This window comes from Littorina saxatilis, linkage group LG4 (assembly GCF_037325665.1).
Source record: "Littorina saxatilis isolate snail1 linkage group LG4, US_GU_Lsax_2.0, whole genome shotgun sequence".
Classification (NCBI taxonomy): domain Eukaryota; kingdom Metazoa; phylum Mollusca; class Gastropoda; order Littorinimorpha; family Littorinidae; genus Littorina; species Littorina saxatilis.
In genome coordinates, this window is record NC_090248.1 from 14,786,987 (window position 1) to 14,806,755 (window position 19,769).

The window sequence follows — 19,769 nt, forward strand, 5'->3', positions numbered from 1 at the left end:
TTTGCACTTTGATTTTGCAAACAGGTTGGTTGCGTTTCTTTTGGAACAGGCTGTATAATGCATTATTTAGCAGATTCGCTAAATAATGAAAACTGCTTTCCCTAAACAATTCATTGTTAAGGGAAAGCAGTTTTCATTATTTAGGGGAATCAAGAATTGACTTCTAAGCTTCATTTTTTTTTCTTTGTGTATATACTATTCAATTATAGTAATCACTGAAAGACATAAAACTTAGTTCAGAAGCGAATCCTAGAAACCCCTAAATAATGGAAAATGTGTTGGCTAAACAATTCATTGTTTACGTAAATAATTCATTGTTTACGTAAATAATGATTTATTTAGCAACATTGCTGATTGTTTATAAACAATGTAATATAAGTCTAAATAATATATTGTTTACGTAAACAATACATTATTTAGACGTATTTTACATTGTTTGTAAACAATCAGCAATGTTGCTAAATAAATCATTATTTAAGTAAACAATGAATTATTTACGTAAACAATGAATTGTTTAGGTAAAAAATGAATGGTTTACGTAAACAAAACATTATTTAGAATTGTTTTACATTGTTTATAAACAATTACTTATTTAGCACATGAGCTTCTAAATAATGATTATTTAGCTAAAACTGGTGAAAAAAACATGAAAAAGTATCCAAATAATTATTTGACAAATGGAATGCCATATATATTGGCATCGTTTTTGCTCTTTTTCCTTGTTTGTTTTGTTGCTTCTTAGGATGTTGTTTTTGTCTTTTTGTGGTTGAGTTTCTTGTTTTTATGATTATGTCGAAAGGGGGCGGGGAGCTCTCGGGACAGGAACTTTATTTTAATTGAGGGATTGAAGAACTGTGTTGTGTCCCAAACAGGAGAATACCAGCTACACCTTTGAGAATCTGGCGTCTGGGAATTATTCGGTAACGGTGAGTGCATTCTGTTAATGATTCACGTAACACATCCATCCCGTGTGTGTGTGTGTGTGTGTGTGTGTGTGTGTGTGTGTGTGTGTGTGTGTGTGTGTGTGTGTGTGTGTGTGTGTGTGTGTGTGTGTGTGTGTGTGTGTGCGTACATGTGCGTGCGTGCGTGCGTGTGTGTCTTGTGTGTTTGCGTGTCGGGCTGCGTGTGTGTCGGACTGTCTGTCTATCTGTCTGTGTGTGTCTGTCTGCCTGTCTGTCTGTCATCACTGTTTGGATGTTATCGTGATCTGTCAACAGCAATTGAATGATAAAAAATAACAATCTGTTAGCTCAAAATTAATTTGAATATTCTTGGGTTGTTATTGTTGTTGTTTTTGTGATTGTTGTTTTGGTTGTTGCTGGTGCTCTTCTTTTGTTTTTGTTGTTGTTGTTGTTGTTTATTTCTATTTTGAGGGTGTATGTGTTTGGTTGTTTATTGTTTGGTTTTTTGGTTGCTTATTCCTCGTTGTGTATTCAGTAATTCTGTTTTCATTGACACATTTCATTTACAGCTACGCCCTCGATCTAAAGCTTGTGCAATGGCCCCGTTCGTGAGATCATCCATCGTCGTAATCGGAGGTAACTTGAAGACAAAAAATGGTAACTAGGAACAGCATCTACTGACTAATCAGCATGTTTGTACTTTCCAGGTTAAATATCGATGCATGTATAATCGTTGTGAAAAACTATAGTATCACTACTTCAGACATACACATTACTGTGGAAATGTACAGGCCAAATAAATAATCTAGAGTTAGAGTTTTATCATTAGTTTAGAGTTTTTGTTCTTTAACTAGATATAGTTCTGCCTTTTACTTTTGAAATTGTAATAGATTTTAGACAAGATATTTAGCGTTGTCGTGTCTTGTCATATTTCTAATTGTTTTACTGTGAACATGCGTTGTACAGCTCTAGGCCTATATTTGTTGCTGATTTTGTTGTTCATGTAAATATGTGTCATAGAAAATAGTTGTAGTGTCATAGAATATAATTGTCGCCAGTTTATGTTCTTATTGTACTTTTTCTTCGTCAGAGGTAAAAATATAGTTTTCTCTGCACTGAAAGGACACTATTGAGATCAACAAAATTGCATGTGGCGTTTCGTGACAGGTAAACTTTTATTAGGATTTTAGACAAAGGAACAACAGTTGGTGTCCTTTCGTGAAAGGTGTCCTCTCGTCGGAGGGGCCTGTCATGGCAGATACTAATGTCTGTTTTATCACTAGCACTGCATCACTTTATGTGTAAGCTTATATCACGGGGCACTCTTCCCAGCGTCATTTTCCAAGCTGCGTTAGTCAAATGCGTCATTTTCCAAGCTGCGTTAGTCAAAAATTAATGCGTATCCTGGTCTTCTCTAATGTCTCACTTGTCAACGTTCTGTTATCACGAGGAAACATTCCATGTGCCGTTAAACAACCCAATATCCGGGCGACATTTAGTGTGCTGCGTGGGGATCTCTATGTAAACACATGTCTTATAGTTATAGGTCGGCATCTTTTACTGAATTACCATACACATATCTGTGTAATGCATGGCAACTGGTCTTGAATCACAAGACTTTTTTCCGTGTTTGACTAGACAGCATTTTACCTATCACTGGGCAAACTACGGTACATCATTTGCGAGGTTTTGTGTATTGCCTAAAGGCTAAATTTAGTGTATAACTGGCCAAAATTATTACAGGGTAGCCGTCTGCCCTCACCAGGAAACATGCCTTGTGTCTTATGTGTCGCTTGCCAGCTGTCCGTATGTCACATAGCCTTCTGTGTCTCATTGGTTTAGGCAGGCTTTTGTGTATCCTGAGTGACGGCATTGTGTGTGTCCCGTTGCAGCCTTTTGTGTGTCACGCAGCAGCCTTTTGTGTATCACGTGGCAGCGTTCTGTGTATCACATGGCATCTTTAAGATGACTCACTTAATTGCACTCAGCACTGGGCAACTGTTGATGTATCATTGGACGGAATTATTTCCTCACCAGGTCACCTACTGTATCTCTCTTGGCAAGCCCTTGTCTGTAACAAGGCAACTTTATAACAATAAGCAGCCTTCTGAAAATCACTGCAAAATTGTTATCATTTGTATTATTTGTATCACTAGATGACTTGTCTAATCCTAACGAAAAAAAGTTTCATGGTATACCATACTTTAATTTACAATGCAACCCTTACCTTATTGGCATGATGCTTTCAGTTCAGAATACGATTTTATGCAACGTTATGTGATTTGTTCTCATGAGATTTTATTCAAAGTAATCTGCAATGCAATAAAACCTGGTCATATGCTCTGTCGCCGCTGAAATGATGGTAAGCATATCCTTTGCCTATGTCACAGATAATCAGAAGAATGAAGCATACATTAGACAATAGTGCGATTTGATTTGAAAACTGTTTAAGTTAGTTTTTATTTGCTCATCACGACAACGTAAACAAAAGAAGACAGAGTAATAACAAAGACAGCGAGAGAGAGGGGGAGAGAGAGAGAGGGGAGGGAGTGAGAGGGAGGAAGAGAAGAACAAGAACAAAGAGCAAGAATATATGATCAAACCAAAAGTCGATTCATACGCTATGTTTACCCATGAAACCCAGCTCACAATAACGATGTAGGCGGTGTGAACAAAACCAATGTGGACCCCCACACAGTAACATAAGATAAGCATGAAACGAGTAAACCTCTAAAGTGGACATTTGCACGTGCACAGGGGAACATCTTTCCCCTCTCTGCAGCGACTGGACGCCCAATGCCAAGATTCGGGAAATCGGTGTTGACCATTCTCGGATTGAGGTCAGCTATGATGTGCCCAACAACCTGCAGGCGAACCAAATTGAGGTTGCGCTGGAAGAGGACAACAAGAGGGTTGCCCATAAAATTGTCGATAGGGTAAGTGTACAGCTGTTAACACCCCAGGTGAAAGGATGTAGGGTTTTATTTTACAGTATTGGAAGAGGTGTGACTTTAAAATATGCAAGTAATCTTGTTGAGTTTAGATATTTACGACAGAAAGGAGTTAATAATTCTAATTTACTCATGCTTGGGGAAGGATTATGCTTCAGAATAATACGTAAGTGTGTTCTTACTTACCGTTGCCAAGCAGTCACACCGTGACCACAGATCGACCATGGCAAAAAAAATCGTTTTCTAACTGTGGCTAGTATGAAGTAAGTAATAATCAGCCTGAAACAATTAGGTGCTTCTACCTTTTTTTTCTGCATGGGATCAGGAGCACTCGAAATAAGTAGCTCTCTGTCGAATGCAATCATCAATTATTTAGGCTACTCAGCGCATTAAGTGCTCTTGGTTTGAATGTAGGTTCTGAAGTTGGACTTTTTCAAATCATTATTGTTGTTTTGTCCGATTTATGGAACTGACAAAGACGTTATGCTATCAGATTCTCTTTTTAAGTAAAATGATTGTTCTTGGTTGTTGTTTTCTTTCATAAAAGGGTGCTCCATTCACTTCCTTTGCCTATTCCATGAAAGGCAGTTTCACGCTTCAAGTGTAAAATAAGTAGGCATTGTCGTTTGGACGTCAAAGGTGTTTCCTTTTTTCCTCAGAGAGAACGAAATTGCACGTTTGACATAGTACCAAAGAAGGACAAAACGTACCTAGCCATGGTGAGTCTGTCTCTCTCTTTCTCTCTCTCTCTTTCTCTGTCTCTCTGTCTCTGTCTCTCTCTGTCTCTCTGTCTCTCTGTCTCTCTCTCTCTCTCTCTCTCTCTCTCTCTCTTAAGGCATATATTCAGATTTTTTTTTCAGTTCAGGTAATCGGTCAGATCTACCTAACGACCAATTCCAGTTCAATCCCTCAATCAAACTCTTTCAAGAAATCAAATCAACGAACATCTCCTTTTCTACCTCAGTAATTCTAAGTTTGGCTTAAAAAAAAAACATTTTCAAACAGCACTTCTTAAACATATAAATCTGTGGATTTCCAATTTAAATGACAACATGTTTCGTGCTGCTATAATTGTTGATTTCACTAAAGCTTTCGATGTAATGAAGCATTTTAAGATGCTTACGTATCCTCAATTACTGAAATCCTTCCTTGGTCATTGGTTAACGACAGAAAACAGTACAACTGAATACAAACATACGAAATAAACACACTGCCATGTATAATGTTTCCCAAGGCAGCATTTTAGGCCCATTGCCTTTTACGAGCTTTAAAAATTGACTTCCTTTATCCTTGAAAGATCCATCTGAATTTGTTTGTACAATTATTCACACCTCTCATTCTAATCTGAAACCTGTACAAGAGTTATTTCAAGAAAATGGTAATACTCTTACGACCCGGTCACAATTTTAAGTGTCATTAATAATTTACTGATCAAAACAACATGCTGCTGATCACATGGCAGACTTCTTTAAGAATCATCTCTGAGTGCTTGAATGTAGAGAACTGAGAACACGATGAGAAGAGGGCTAGAACAAGTCAAGTAAAGTCAGAAGTGTATTAAAAAAACAACTATGAGCGTACGTGAAAAAAAATACAAAAAAAGAAATATAAAAAGAGTAACAAGACAAAATATTGTGCATTTCAGCAAATTATTGATATGAAACAAAATGTGGTAACAAGGCACTCGTAAAGCATTCATAACACGTTTAACCTGGCTGTATGAATCAACAGATCAGCAACAAGAAGGAGGAAGACATTCACCCTGGTCTGTCTGTTTCTCTTCGTGCAGGTGCGGCCTCGGGGTTGCAAAGACTGTGCGGATTTCACTCTTCATGGTGACCCATGCGAACTTAGCTTCCACACTTCCAGAGTGATACGGATTGGTGGGTCCGTGTGGGCTTACTTTTAACGCTGAAATGCCAGGCCTTATGTACTCGAAACGAAAACGCCAATGACAGTTTAAACTTGACTTGCGATGCTTAGGTTAGCGGTCACTAAGTTGCATAATAATAAAACAAAGTTTTTACCAGCACGTAGATGAACAGTTGCAAGAATACGAACCGGTTTCGATGTAAGTCTTCATCAGCAACAACATTAAAAGAAAAAGTAATACAGATAGAAAAAGGAGGGACATTTTTAAAAAGATCAAGTTTATTTTCTTTAATAAACACCGTCATAGGTTTGGTTTGGTTTTGATTTTGCATCATGACAAACCCCTTACTCTCAACATTGCTTAATCTATTGTTTATGGTGAATTCGCAAATGATTTAGTGGCTGCCAAACCTAGAGACGCTCGTTATGTTTGAGGTCTGTTTTGCGTTGCATGTTATGGGTTCGCTTCTCACAGAAAGAAGACGACGAATTCTACGTAACCAGCCAAAGTGGCAGTCTACAATTTTATTTCTGTCATTAACACATTTTCGGCTAGCATTTTTCCACAAGTGTAAATAAATGAGACTAAAATTAAGCCTAATGATGCTGATACAGTTCAGGAATGATTTACGTATGTTAACATCACCCTGAGCCTTGGACCAAAGCTGAATGACTTTCAATTGGCATGAAACCAAAAGTATCGGCTGTGAAGATGTCAGTTCAAACTTTCCATTTGAAAAATATCTAAGGTTGTTGCTTTTGGGTGTGTGTTGTTGTGTTGTTGTTTTTGTTTCTTTTATAATGTTATTTTAGCCTCGACTCTTGAAATTTACAGTAATTGTGAATTGACTTAAATAGAAACGTATTTCAGATGGCTCATGTGGTTACTTTTACCTTCAGTTTAAGTGATCTGGAGCCGGTGCATCGTCTGTTTTGATATGTGCTGTCGCCTGTTGTTTCTTTTCTGTCCTTTTCAAAGGGTAACCAGAACCGATTCCGCTGATATTCTGTACAAATCTGGGTTTTTACTAACTTAGCAGTTTATAAATAAACTAACCAGTTTGTATTTCAAATTAGGTTTTAGTTAGTTGTTAATTAGCTAGACAGCTCAAAACGTTCCTGATTTTAGAAGACTGTACAGTTTTTGATTTTGCTGAGTCGATCATTTTCTATTTGTTTGTTTGTTTGTTTGTTTGTTTGTTTGTTGTTGTTGTTTTCATACCAGATTTGTGTTAACATGCACACCTTTCTGACTGTCTGTCTATTCACGCCTTTATCGACTTGCTTTGTGTAGTAACTTTAAGTTGAGGAAAAGTGTATTTAACTTATGCTGAAGCACGTGTTATATGATTGCCTCTAACGCAAATTACTTTATTCTAATACACGGAACACTCAATCTCGTCCTCTTTATGAATTTGTTTTCAAAGCTTGACGTAAACAATCGCTAAAGAGAAATGCTAAATGTTCTATATATATATACAATATAAGCCTAAATGCAAGATACTTGGGTTGTTTAAAGTGAAGGACTGATGTTTATGATTAGAGTATGTGCAACACGTTTGTGATTAGCGATAAGACTATTAGTATTTTGTTAAATTTTCAGATGAGTTTTTAGCTGATTTCTGTTTGTTATACATTTGTGAAAGCCCATATTTGTGGTCCCTGTTTGTCTCACGTGATAACATCGAGGCTCCTGGCAACTCACGTAGTTTTAAACTGCCATTAAATAAACAATTATAACAATGATATCAATATAAAAGGTTCACCGTTATTATTTACTAAAAATCATTCTGAGTTGTAATGTTAAGAAAAGACTTTCGAGAAAAAGTAAGTAATATTGTAGAAGTCGTAGTGATAAAACAAAAATTACTTAGTGAAAGAAAACAAAGAAGACATAAGAAGGGGGGAATGGGGGAGGAGGTGGCTGTGGGAATACAGATTTACCTTTGGGAGATTCTGGAATGAAAACAGGTGAACGTCAGAGTAAAAGTAAGGCAGCCTGTGACACTGCATACATAAAGCCGACAGGAATAGACGATGTTCGGAAATAACTCTGTCGGGTTTGTGTGGGTTGCGAAAGCGGGAATATTGTTGAGGCGAACTTTCCCACGTGACGTTGCAGGTCAGTCACAAGCGTGGACAAGGAGAACGTTGGAAAGTTTGCCCCAGTAAAAGCAAGAGTATTCACACATTGGCAACAAAATTCAAACCCGACAGAGTTATCTCCGGAATTTGTCTATTCTGATGAGAAAGGCAGTCCATTGCCTGTTTGTTTGTTGTTTGTTTGTTCTGTTTGGTTGATTGCTTACTTTTTTCACCAGGTGAAACGAGAGCAGTGGGTTTAACCGTAGGAAAATCCAGAGGCTCGCCATTCAGTAAGTAAGTTCATCGTGATTTTTTTTTACCTTTTGTTCTTTTTGTGGAAAGAGAGAGAATGAGAGCGAAAGAGAGAGAAGGGAGAGACAAGCGGGAGAGAGAGAGTGTGTGTGAGAGAGAGACAGACCGACAGACACGCAATCACGCATCACCCAAGGGAGAAAAAAACGTTCAGTGTTTCCTAAGATCGGATCTGATGTCATATTACTTCGTCACTACGCCAAAGTGTTACCTCATACGCAAACTGTTGATGTGTGCGCTTAACTTACCTTACTGCATTGCATAACCCGCCTTCACAAGTTTTGAACAATTCATATTGGAATAATGCTTGTAACACGGCTGCTTTTTTCGTAAACTTTTTTTTGAAGTTCTTATCATCTCTCTAGCAGTTGTCACAGTACGGTAGTAGTATCATTATTATTGTCATTCATCATAATGATAAACAGGTTGAACCCCAAAACTGCCACCCATAAAAATGCTAATAATTTCTGCATCTTTTCAACGAATTACTTCACATTTGGTGTATATTAACTTCAGGTTATGCATGATCGTATTTTGTGCTCGTTCACATTTGGTGTATATTAACTTCAGGTTATGCATGATCGTATTTTGTGCTCGTTCAAAAATATCCAAAATCGGGGATCGACTGAACATTAGGATGTTTGGCATAGAGTGGTAGCCAGGCTCTCCCAGTTTAAACCCTGCAGATGGTTACCTTTAGAGTACTGTTATCTGAAGGAACTAGTGTACAAAAACCAACCTTGGACAACCGGTGACTTGAAGACAGCAGTTACATGCAGGATCAGGCCAAATCCAAATTGAGGAATGCGTGCATGTCATTAACATATTTTGCGCGCCACTTGCAAGTGTGAGATTAACACGAAGGGGGTCATTACATTTAATATCTTCATATTTAGTGAGCATTAACTTCAGTTTGTGCATAGTCATTCCACAAAATGTTTTATTTGTAAGTCGTATGATTCGGCTTTCATCTTCTCTTCCAAATGTGTCCCAAATAACTCCACTGAAATTGTCAATGACACAAACGCTTTTCTGCATTGAGATTGCCCGGAACCTGGTTGTAATTGATTTCTTCAGGTCACCGATATTCTCGGTTGTTTTTGTATCCTTGTACCTTCACATATTCCAAAAGTTAAAAGTCTGGAAGGTTTAAATCGGGTGAGAGTGGTTACTGTTAAATGTCGAACCTCCTACTGTTGAGTGGATATTTTTTTAGAAAGAGCACAAAAGTCCGACCAAATTGACCTACGAACTTGAAACTTGCTAATATGTGCATGCATAATCTGAAGGTAATGTACACCAGATATGAAGTATTTCGCTCAACATATGTAAACGTTAATAGCATTTTTAAGTGGTGGCATCATTATTTTTATTACCAGCGTTATTGTTACTGTTAGTCTTATGACAACTTGCAATTCAGTGTAAATAGTTTCTGCGTTTTACTGTTAAACATTGTTTGTGAAATATAATTGTCCATATATAAATTAATATGTTATGTATTATGTACTTTGTGTGTCCATACGGGACAGGTTGGAAGATTATTGGCTTAGCCCAGAACCTTCATTCTTTGTAATAAAGTTTTCAATCTCAAACTCGATTTGACACTCTCTCTCTCTCTCTCTCTCTCTCTCTCTCTCTCTCTCTCTCTCTCTCTCTCTCTCTCTCTCTCTCTCTCTCTCTCTCTCTCTCTCTCTCTCTCTCTCTCTCTCTCTCTCTCTCTCTCCCTCTCTCTCTCTCTCTCTGCTGACTTGATTTACCTATTTTTCTTGAGCCTCATTGAGGTACTTTCCTTTCCGCGCGAACCAACTAAGCAACTTAAAAATCGCCATAGATCCGTCCAGGTGTTTTTTGTCTGTTTATGCATCTTCCAACTTAAAGGCATATGTACGCGCTCCCGTGTTTACAAAGTGTAGTTTGCCCATAATCGATGTCAAACGCACCATAAGACCATGTAATGACGATATGTCGCCATGCGCGGACCATATACATGCATTTATACAGCTTGTTTTAGAGTCTCAAAAACTTTGGATGTAAACAAAGACGCGGAGTTATTTCCCTTGCGTCAACGCTACCTCTGTTGGCAAATCTATAAATAGGACGATCCAGATCAAAATGAAAATTAACATATCTCAACATTGAAGGGGTCCTAGACCACAATATTTTGCAGGGAACTTAATTTAGCATGTCTCCAGCTGTTGGTAAAGCAATTAGCGTGTATAGTCATCGAGTACATATGGCTTTAAACGCATACCAAAATAAAAGGAAATAAAAAGACAACATTAATAGTCAGCATGGCTGCTTTCTATGGAAACTAGGATTGTTTTCTGGAGGAAAAAATTCGTGGCTGACACTCATGTCAATGTTTAACAGAATCAGAAAAGAAAACTCCCCGTTCAGCACGGAATAAAGTGTGGCTATTGTTTTTGGGTTTGTGGTCTACAGGTTGAGCTGTGCTTTTAGCCCGTGTAACAGGTTGAGCTGTGCTTTTAGCCCGTGTAACAGGTTGAGCTGTGCTTTTAGCCCGTGGAACAGCGTGTCCCTCGTTTCTTTACGGAGAGAGGCTACGTTTCGGGCGAGTAAAGCTAGGTAGGTGAATTTCTCGGCAAGAATATGCGAGTATCTACCTGGATAAAACATAGCGGCTTTTCAGCTGGCGATTCCGTTGGCTGCTCACCGACAACTCTTTCGATGTCAAACATTCATATTTAAAGCTGTGGTCTATTTATGACTATCCGGGAAAACGAGTTTGAAAAGATAGGGCTGAAAATCATGTACGGAATTCTGTACAGCAAACGCTACCCGAAACCCCATCTATACGGCGTGTATGACCTTGAGAGCTTCAGTCAACGCTTGAATTTTGCAGTGGTAACATCCGGTTTGCTCTCTCAGAGCTGAGCATACTTGTCAAGAAGGATCGAGCAGAAAAAATAAACAAAAAAAGAGATTCGAACTCAAGACCTCGACATGTCGGGGCCGATATCTTAACCGCTAGGCCACTCCACCAGTGTTGTCAAACTCCACCAGTGTTGTCAAAGATTAAAAAAAAATTTTTTTTATATCATTCTACGCTTGAATTACTATTCATGCGTTGCAAAAATTTAAAAATTGCCATTCAAATTTGCCTTTATTTGCAAACATGTTTCACGGAATCGCAGTACATGTTTACACCGTCATGCTACACGACATTCGCGCCGTTCATTAGCTGCGGTATCCTCATTTACAACATGCAAGAAAAATGAGAAGAACAGTAGTTGAATCTCTCCAAAGCTCTGTGCAGTTGAAAACAGACATAAAAAAAATAGTTATACATGTATTCACTTCTGAACAGTGGGCGGATAGAGATATAAATCACGCTTCTTTAAGAATAACATAAAATGAATTCATATCAATGTTTTTCCTTTTATTTCTCAATTGGCGCAGTAGCCTAGCCCATGCTAGTTGCCATGATCGTTTCTGCGGAAAGGAAAGTATCTAAGACTGCAGCACCAAATCAAAACAACAGCAAATCAACCAATGGTGTCGCTTAAAACCTGTGTGATGAACTAAATTCAGTCAGCAAGTTGTTCTAGCGATGACTTATTTATCCATTTGCGTTCAGACACCAACACCACATGCACTGTCGGGAACACCACTACCACGATCCCTGCGACGACGACAACAACGCCACCATGTAAATAATAGTCATAGTTTTTCACAACCACTGTAAATATAGTTCTCTCTCTCTCTCTCTCTCTCTCTCTCTCTCTCTCTCTCTCTCTCTCTCTCTCTCTCTCTCTCTCTCTCTCTCTCTCTCTTTTACATTTACTCCAAGTTTTACAATGATTTTGTTTAATAAAGATGTTTGATGACGTCATATCCGATCTCTGAAAGAAAGCTTGGGTGGCACTTTGGCGACAGCATTAAATTTTAGTCAATCAAACTCAGACAGTCAAGGGCCATGGTATTTGTAATTCAGCTTGGAATTAAACAAATGGAATACTTGTTTATTGAAAATATTGCTTAAAATTAAAATTGCAGTAACAAACACAAAAGTATTTTCATTGTATTCTTTATTATTTCATTAATCCCCAAAAATATAGAATATGTTGTTTTGGATTTTAAAATGTGCTCAAAATTAAAGAAAATCCGCTTCCTTCGAAGGAATTAGGATCACTGTTGGCATGTTTTGCCGAGACCCGTTCGGCCATTCTCGGTCGACCGTGTTCGGCCAGCCTGGACTCAGTCTCGGTTAAAACTGACCCAGTGTAAATAGTTTCAGTCGTTTCTAAGGCCGACAGACTGACTTAATGTATTTATTAAATGTAGCTTTGAGCTACTTGTTTGTGATTGAAATTGTACCTGTGTGAATATTTGTACAGATATGTGCTTCTGATTACTCTAATTTAGATTAATCCCGCTGCGGCCGAGTGCCAGATAGGACACACATAGGAATGTGCTTATAACCCTTATAAGTTGACATTTCTCTCTCTCTCTCTCTCTCTCTCTCTCTCTCTCTCTCTCTCTCTCTCTCTCTCTCTCTCTCTCTCTCTCTCTCTTTCTCTCTCTCTCTCTTTCTCTCTCTTACAGGTATATGAAAAGTATTTTTTTTAAATGCTGTGCGAACGCTTTTGCTGCTGCATATCTATTGCATTCCATGGGCGTTTTTGTAAATATGTGAAGAAATGGCGTCAGTTAAGGTCTCTAATACAATGAAATAAGTTGACTCAGCCACTTTTTCCAACGATGAACTAACTGTACACTCTGTGTGTTCAGCCCATACCGACCCGAATTTCACCTCAGAGCCGACGACGTACCCGCCAACAGGGACAACACCAACCGTGACAACCGGAAACGCGACAACAACAACCGTGACAACATCAACAATCCCCACACGGGCACCGCTTGGGGAGTGGCTTACCACTCTTCTGGTTATGCTAGCTTGCAGTGTGCTGATTGTTGTCGTCGCTGCGCTTGTGGTAGTAGGGATATGTGAGTATATTCTACCATGAGCTGCTCCTTCGTGTCAGTAGTTATAGTGTGTAAGTATTCCTCGTACTCACACAGGGCAAAAGACGCAAGCACACTTGACAGGGTTCGCACGGTCTTTAAAAGGCACAGTCAGCTTCACGTAAACCATCAGTTTCCGGTCACAGACACTGACAGGCTTTTACACACAGTACAAACACGCTTTCGTTTAAACACTCACCTCTTGAGAACATCCTAGGTGCCCTCCGTAAAAAGCGAGCATTTTTAAAAGAATTTATTTTTGCGTCGGACGCCTCGTGTTGGCGCTAGAACTAACTTTTAAAATCTAAGTAATATATTGACAGCTTGTAACACAAACATTCTTAAATCATAAAAGATTTCTTTTTTCATCGACAAGATCAGTACAAATCGAAGTATTGAAAGTTTTAAAAAAGGGAGCCCGGAATCTGGTCACTCAAGGTCGTGTTTCCCGTAGCAGACGAATTTTCTGCATATCGTTTGTTTCTTTGAGGCCACCGCCGCCGATAAGTTCGTGTGACTCGCAGACATTTGTTGCGTTTTAGATTCAGAGGTACACAATAACGTGCTATTGCAGATACAACGAGTCGCATAGAAATCACAAACTGACGACGAAATTGTGAAAAAAGGGAAAGTGTGTGACACGGGTTCACGATGGCTCAGGGTACTTCTTCTTCTTCTTCTTCTGCGTTCGTGGGCTGAAACTCCCATGTACACTCGTGTTTTTACACGAGTGGAATTTTACGTGTATGACCGTTTTTACCCCGCCATTTAGGCAGCCACACGCCGCTTTCGGAGGAAGCATGCTGGGTATTTTCGTGTTTCCATAACCCACCGAACTCTGACATGGATTACAGGATCTTTTCCGTGCGCACTTGGTCTTGTGGTTGCGTGTACACACGAAGGGGGATAAGTCACTAGCAGGTCTGCACACAAGTTGACCTGGGAGATCGGAAAAATCTCCACTCTTAACCCACCAGGCGGCCGCGGCCGGGATTCGAACCCTCGACCTTCCGATTACGAGGCCGACGTCTTACCACCCCGCCACAGCGCCCGTCGGCTCAGAGTACAATAAGCCACGAAATCTGGCGTGTGGTTTACGCAAGCTAAATAGCCATTAAAACGAAATGTGGCATTTAATGCTGTTAAATGCTATAGCAGGTGTGTTCCATAAGGTTAGAACTGCTTTTTTCGTGAGAAGATCGAAATCGTTCTGTAAACCATTTGAGGCAGACTGGGCCTTTAAACAAAACTAAAACTTTTTAAAAGAAAAAGACGTCCTCTTTTTGAGTCTTTAAAAGTTTGTGAAACTCGACCTGGGTTTGAAAAACTTTGCAGAATATGCTGTGTGACTCGATTTTATTTTTTTTCAAAGCGTGTGTCCTCCTAGCGAATGTACAACTTCCTAAACAGTAGAAGAAACAACGACTCAGCAAGCAATAAAACAAACGTTCATGCATCCTACGCAAAGAGAAAATAGATCATAAAGGGGCAGAAGGTGTCCGAACCTCCCCCCGTGTACACTACATTGGGTGTGCACGTTAAAGATCCCACGATTGACAAAAGTGTCTTTCCTGGCAAAATTGCTTAGGCACAGTTAATAATTGTCTACCTATACCCGTGTGACTTGGAATAATAGGCCGTGAAAGGTAAATATGCGCCGAAATGGCTGCAATCTACTGGCCGTATAAAATTTCATCTCACACGGCATCACTGCAGAGCGCCTAGAACTGTACCCACGGAATATGCGCGATATAAGACTCATTGATTGATTGATTGATTGATTGAGAAGGCCAACTCAGTTACTTTAACGGGCATTGCGTACTCGTTTGTCTACATCATTTTTATCTTGGGTAAATACTTATAAGTGGATAATATTGTTGTTGAATGCAATTAGAATTTTTTTTATGAGGGTCCTTACAGGTATTTGAAAAGTTGTTAATATCAGATGCAACATACTGTGCGAACCCTGCTCGAGATTGTAGTCTCTTTTTACCGAGACTGGGCACAAACAGGCCTGTCTGAACCTTTCATTTATTCGCTTGTCGACTTCCTGGCAAGCGGCCGAACATTTCATCAAGATAAGTTTGTGTCACTAATTGTTTGTCGGTGCACTTAAAAGACCGTTGGGTCGATATATCTGTGACTGTAACGTATTGTCTTGTCAATAACAAACGTTCCGACAACTTACCTTTCTTGTTTTTTTATTCTGAAGTTTCGAACGTTGGCAGTCTCTTTGTTTTTGGATTTCATTTGTAAGCTTGGTCATGAAATAATTCATCCAGTCTGTTAGAAAAACGTAAAGCCTGTAACCTTGTTACATCCCCGCAGATTGCTCGTTACCATGTCTTGACAGTGTGAAAGGATATAAATGACGTCTTTCCTATTCCTAGGTAGGGGAAGGTTGCCTTATATGGACCACTTTTTATTTCATGCTGATAACTAGCTTGTTTTCATGCGAAGAAGTTTCATTTTGTGTTTCGTAGTCCTTCTCTGTTTTGTGAACCGTTAGGCCTACTAAGAGCGAATTAGCTTTGATAGCCATTCAGCAAAAATCAAATAAAGGACAATTCACAACTAGTTCATATTAGGCACATGGCCCTTCAACAATCACTGTAAAAAGCCCCTTCAACTTCAAAATAACATGATACAACCTAGTGTGCAAGTCAGACTAATTCAAATATGCTTTAGATTTAACTGTTTCGGTTTCCCCGCGGGTTAGGGGGAAGAATTTACCCGATGCTCCCCAGCATGTCGTAAGAGGCGACTAACGGATTCTGTTTCTCCTTTTACCCTTGTTAAGTGTTTCTTGTATAGAATATAGTCAATGTTTGTACAGATTTTAGTCAAGCAGTATGTAAGAAATGTTAAGTCCTTTGTACTGCAAACTTGCATTCTCCCAGTAAGGTAATAATTATATTGTACTACGTTGCAAGCCCCTGGAGCAATTTTTTTATTAGTGCTTTTGTGAACAAGAAACAATTAACAAGTGGCTCTATCCCATCTCCCCCCTTTCCCCGTCTTTCTTTCAAGCCGTCGCGATATAACCTTGAACGGTTGAAAACGACGTTAAACACCAAATAAAGAAATGTTTCGGTTTGAGGAGAACGTCAATTGAACCACAACAGGAAATAAAAGAATCTTATCAAAAACAGACAGAAATACATGAAATTATCAACTTTCACTAAAAGAAGACTATTTGCTGTATTTTTTTTAAACCTTGAGGGCTAGTTATATGTTATGTTCAGCTAGCTTTTAAATGAATTAATGAAACCAGTCTTAGCTTTTATTTTCTTCTATTTGTTGAAGGTGGTTTATATTAGGGAACATACACATACTTTGAGATGTTGCTATTACATTTTGTTTGCAGTAGAAACTCGGGGGTCAACACCACTAAAGTGTAACAAATAAAGTCCTACCTGTTATATAGCAATTTTTGTGTGATAACAGCTTTGGCTGTGGACAGAAAGTTCTCCGTTTTAAGCGTCACATTTAGAGTGAACGCTGCCAATAGAGGTTTTTTTAAAGCGAAAAACGTCTTACGCTTTTGTGGTTTGTGTTTCTGCAACTGTTTTGACATAATTATGTGCAAGTTAGTCACAGAGGGTAAATACAGCGAATGAAACTGTTTTGAGCGCTCTAGCGCCGTTAGTATGTCAGAACAGGAGGTGGTCCATAGTAGGCGCCGGTCCATATTAGGCAAACTTCCCCTACTGTCTTGCTGTTTCACTTGTAAAATTCTTTTCTCGGAAAAGCGATTTCTCCCAATGGTTGTGAGTTGCTGAAGGCTTACAAACTTTAACCAATGAAGGATTCCAAAGAGTGCGGCATTGTGTCCACCGTAGTTGTATATATATATACTGCCTCACAATTGTGTCAAACAGCATCCCGGCCGTTTCATCACATCACATTACAATTGACTGTTACCAGGTAAACGCAGCCGCAAAGAGAGACACAGGAGTGAAAATGGTCCTGAGGCAATTCCACTGAATTGTCCCACCACGCCGCCTGACACGGATGCTCCGTCTTTGACACAGGAGGACGAGATGAACTCAGGGCCTGGCGCAGATCACCATCCCGTCGGGGCCTTCGCACACTTTGATCACGACACCCTTGTAAAAGAGCGTGTCGCTCAGACGACGCTAGAAACTATAGATGAAACTCAAACACACCAGCCAAACGCTGCCGGAGATTTTGCCGCACAATACGAACACGCCAACCGAACCGTACAAAAGCGTTCCTTGTCACCAATAGAGTCAGATAAGATCGTGTTCTTGGTGCACATAAGAGAAGCAGACAACGGTCTGCAAGACATTCTGGGTCACTTTGCCGACGTCATGCAGTCTTTGTCTAGCTGTCGCATCACCGTTAAACTAGATTTTAAATGTCGTAAGGACAACCAGAAAGATGTAAAAGGGTGGGCTGAGGGGGTTTTGAGGAGCTGTACCAATGTGGTGGTGGTGTTGTCGGAGAGTCTCGTAATGGTCTGTCAATCATATCAGCGCTCTATGTCACTGGCAGCCAACAGCACCTCGGCTTACACAGATATTGCCCCCTTTGTCATGAGACAGCTGAGTGGCGGCATGTGCTCTGGCCTGGCTGTCTTCGTCCACTTTGGAATGCACAACGCCGAGCAGCAGTTTGAAAGCTTATTGGGACTGTTCTCCTCTCCAACGTCTCTGTCGGGGAGTAACGGTTCTGATGGGTTTGACAACGGGGAGGTAACTTCATCACCCCCCGTTCTCGGCCCCGGTGATACGGTCAATTTCTCTTCATATTCTGCTGTAGATCTCCCTATTGACGTTGTCGCCGATGCCGAGGAAGCGCCTTCGTACCACTCTGTTGAACCCACTGGTGGCAGGAATTCTTGCCCCGACCAGCAGGCCTTTCGGGCACGCTGTTCGTCTCATCACGATGCAGGGCATGGCAAACCCAGTCAGATCGATGTGATGAGAGAGCGCCACAAATCTGCGCCTCAAAAGGTCAATTGTAGATGTTTGCATCCTCCAGCTTATCCTGCATGTTCCAGACTGCCAGTTTCTTCGTCTTCCTTTTCTTCCTCGTCTTACCTTACAGCGTGTCCCCCTTTATCGTCTGCTGTCCCCTCCTCTGTGTATTACGATGCGCTAGGCGCGTGTCATCATGACCCACCTCCGCCGTACAGCGAGTGTGTCGCTCCAGGTCCACCCCCGCATCATCAGCACGTGCCGCATTCTCTTCCTGTCGACACTTGCAAGCTTTTGCCTCACAGGCAAGGGTCACGCGCGTGGACCAACGGCAACAAACCACAACTCCTATCTCTGAGGGGAGCCAAAGGCCTTAAGGAGTTCTTGCGTATCCTCTCGCAGGATGAAAGGGCCATTGACAGTGCTGTCGCGAGCGAAGACGCCCAAAGTCTTTTCGCTTGTATTGAACGGAGGTACAGCGATCTAAACCCGCGCGGGGAACCTGTAGAGCACACGTGGGCTGCTAGCCCCACCCAGTCCACGACCAGTGTGTGTGAGAAACATTCACTTCAGAACTTGGCGAGTGCAGATTTGGATTCATAGCACATGCATCTTTCTTGGCTCAGTATCTGTGAAGTAGCAATTACCTCGACAGGTAGGACTTCGTGTCTCAGAAACCTTTTTCTGTTTATTTAGTCCACAAGGGTCCATAAAAGCTGTCTCTACCTCCAATTAAAGCAGCTGATACATTTTGGTCAGTGAAACAAATCAGTGCCATGTAGGTCAGTAAGAGTAATTGTTACAGATTTGGGTTCCGCAGTCAGCTTTATTATTACTGCCAACCTTATCGGCCATTATTGCCGGAGGTTATCCATACCTGACCACAGAGAGCCTATAACTAATCCGTCCTTTTATGTGTTAAGGTGATTTAAATTCTTTCGGCGTGGATCGTTGTCAGCCTTTGTCGTTAAAATATTAAATTAAAATATTAAACAAAAATATAGTATGCAATCGTTTATCAGCAGTATTGACTGAAACGTGAAAATGGCCCTATTCAAACTGAATAGCTCTTTTTCTATGCTGTTCAGTCTGGTTTTCCGTTTACTGTTTTTTTAATGCGTTTATGCTCTTTTATGCCTTCCTTGTCAGTTTTCATCTATTATAACCTCTTTTTTTGACTTCAATATATTCTTCCAATTTCTTTCCCTTTTGTTTCTGCTTTGGAAATCTCCTGAACACCGAGGGTTTTTTTCGGCTGGTGAAGGTATGTCATGCCTTTCATAGGTATGGATCCTTGCTTAACCCATTTTACAGATTCTCTACATCATCTGTAATGCTTGAAAAGGTTCACAAGGTCACCCATGAAAATGTTCCAGTGGATATCTACCTAGTATCAGATATGAGATTCTGCCTCATCTTTGAGAAATTCCTCGTTTTAATCCCATCTCCGTGGCCCTCAATTTGGTATTAATAGATTGACAAGTTTCAGTCAACGTGAAAGAGTGAATGGCACCATGGTCATATGTGAATCATTCCTCGTCTTGTTTTCACTCAGAGATTTGAAAACAAAACTATGCAAATGTAAACTTTTTTTAAATTTGAAACTTTAAAAAAAAAATAGTTAAAACATCTTGCAGAGATTTTTTCTTCTTTTCTTTTCCATTCTCATCTGTGGGTATGCCCTCCCTGCTGCAACCCTTGTCTTGTATGCCTGTTGC

General features: G+C 40.0%; 1 protein-coding gene across 7 annotated transcripts in view; it reads left to right on the plus strand.

The window, feature by feature from the left end:
- The window catches only part of LOC138964055 (uncharacterized), a 65,654-nt gene that overhangs the window by 45,403 nt on the left and 482 nt on the right, over nt 1-19,769 (plus strand). For 2 of the 7 annotated variants that reach the window (XM_070335935.1, XM_070335936.1), the window contains exons 19-27: nt 873-926; nt 1,472-1,538; nt 3,660-3,838; nt 4,513-4,572; nt 5,643-5,736; nt 8,047-8,100; nt 11,721-11,792; nt 12,875-13,090; nt 17,036-19,769. The exon at nt 17,036-19,769 is cut by the window's right edge and continues 482 nt beyond it. In XM_070335935.1, the coding sequence (XP_070192036.1) occupies nt 873-926; nt 1,472-1,538; nt 3,660-3,838; nt 4,513-4,572; nt 5,643-5,736; nt 8,047-8,100; nt 11,721-11,792; nt 12,875-13,090; nt 17,036-18,654 (2,415 nt within the window). In that variant the 3' untranslated portion in view covers nt 18,655-19,769. Of the gene's footprint in view, nt 1-872; nt 927-1,471; nt 1,539-3,659; nt 3,839-4,512; nt 4,573-5,642; nt 5,737-8,046; nt 8,105-11,720; nt 11,793-12,874; nt 13,091-17,035 lie in introns of all 7 variants that reach the window. The other 5 variants (XM_070335941.1, XM_070335942.1, XM_070335937.1 and 2 more) reach the window with 5 other exon arrangements.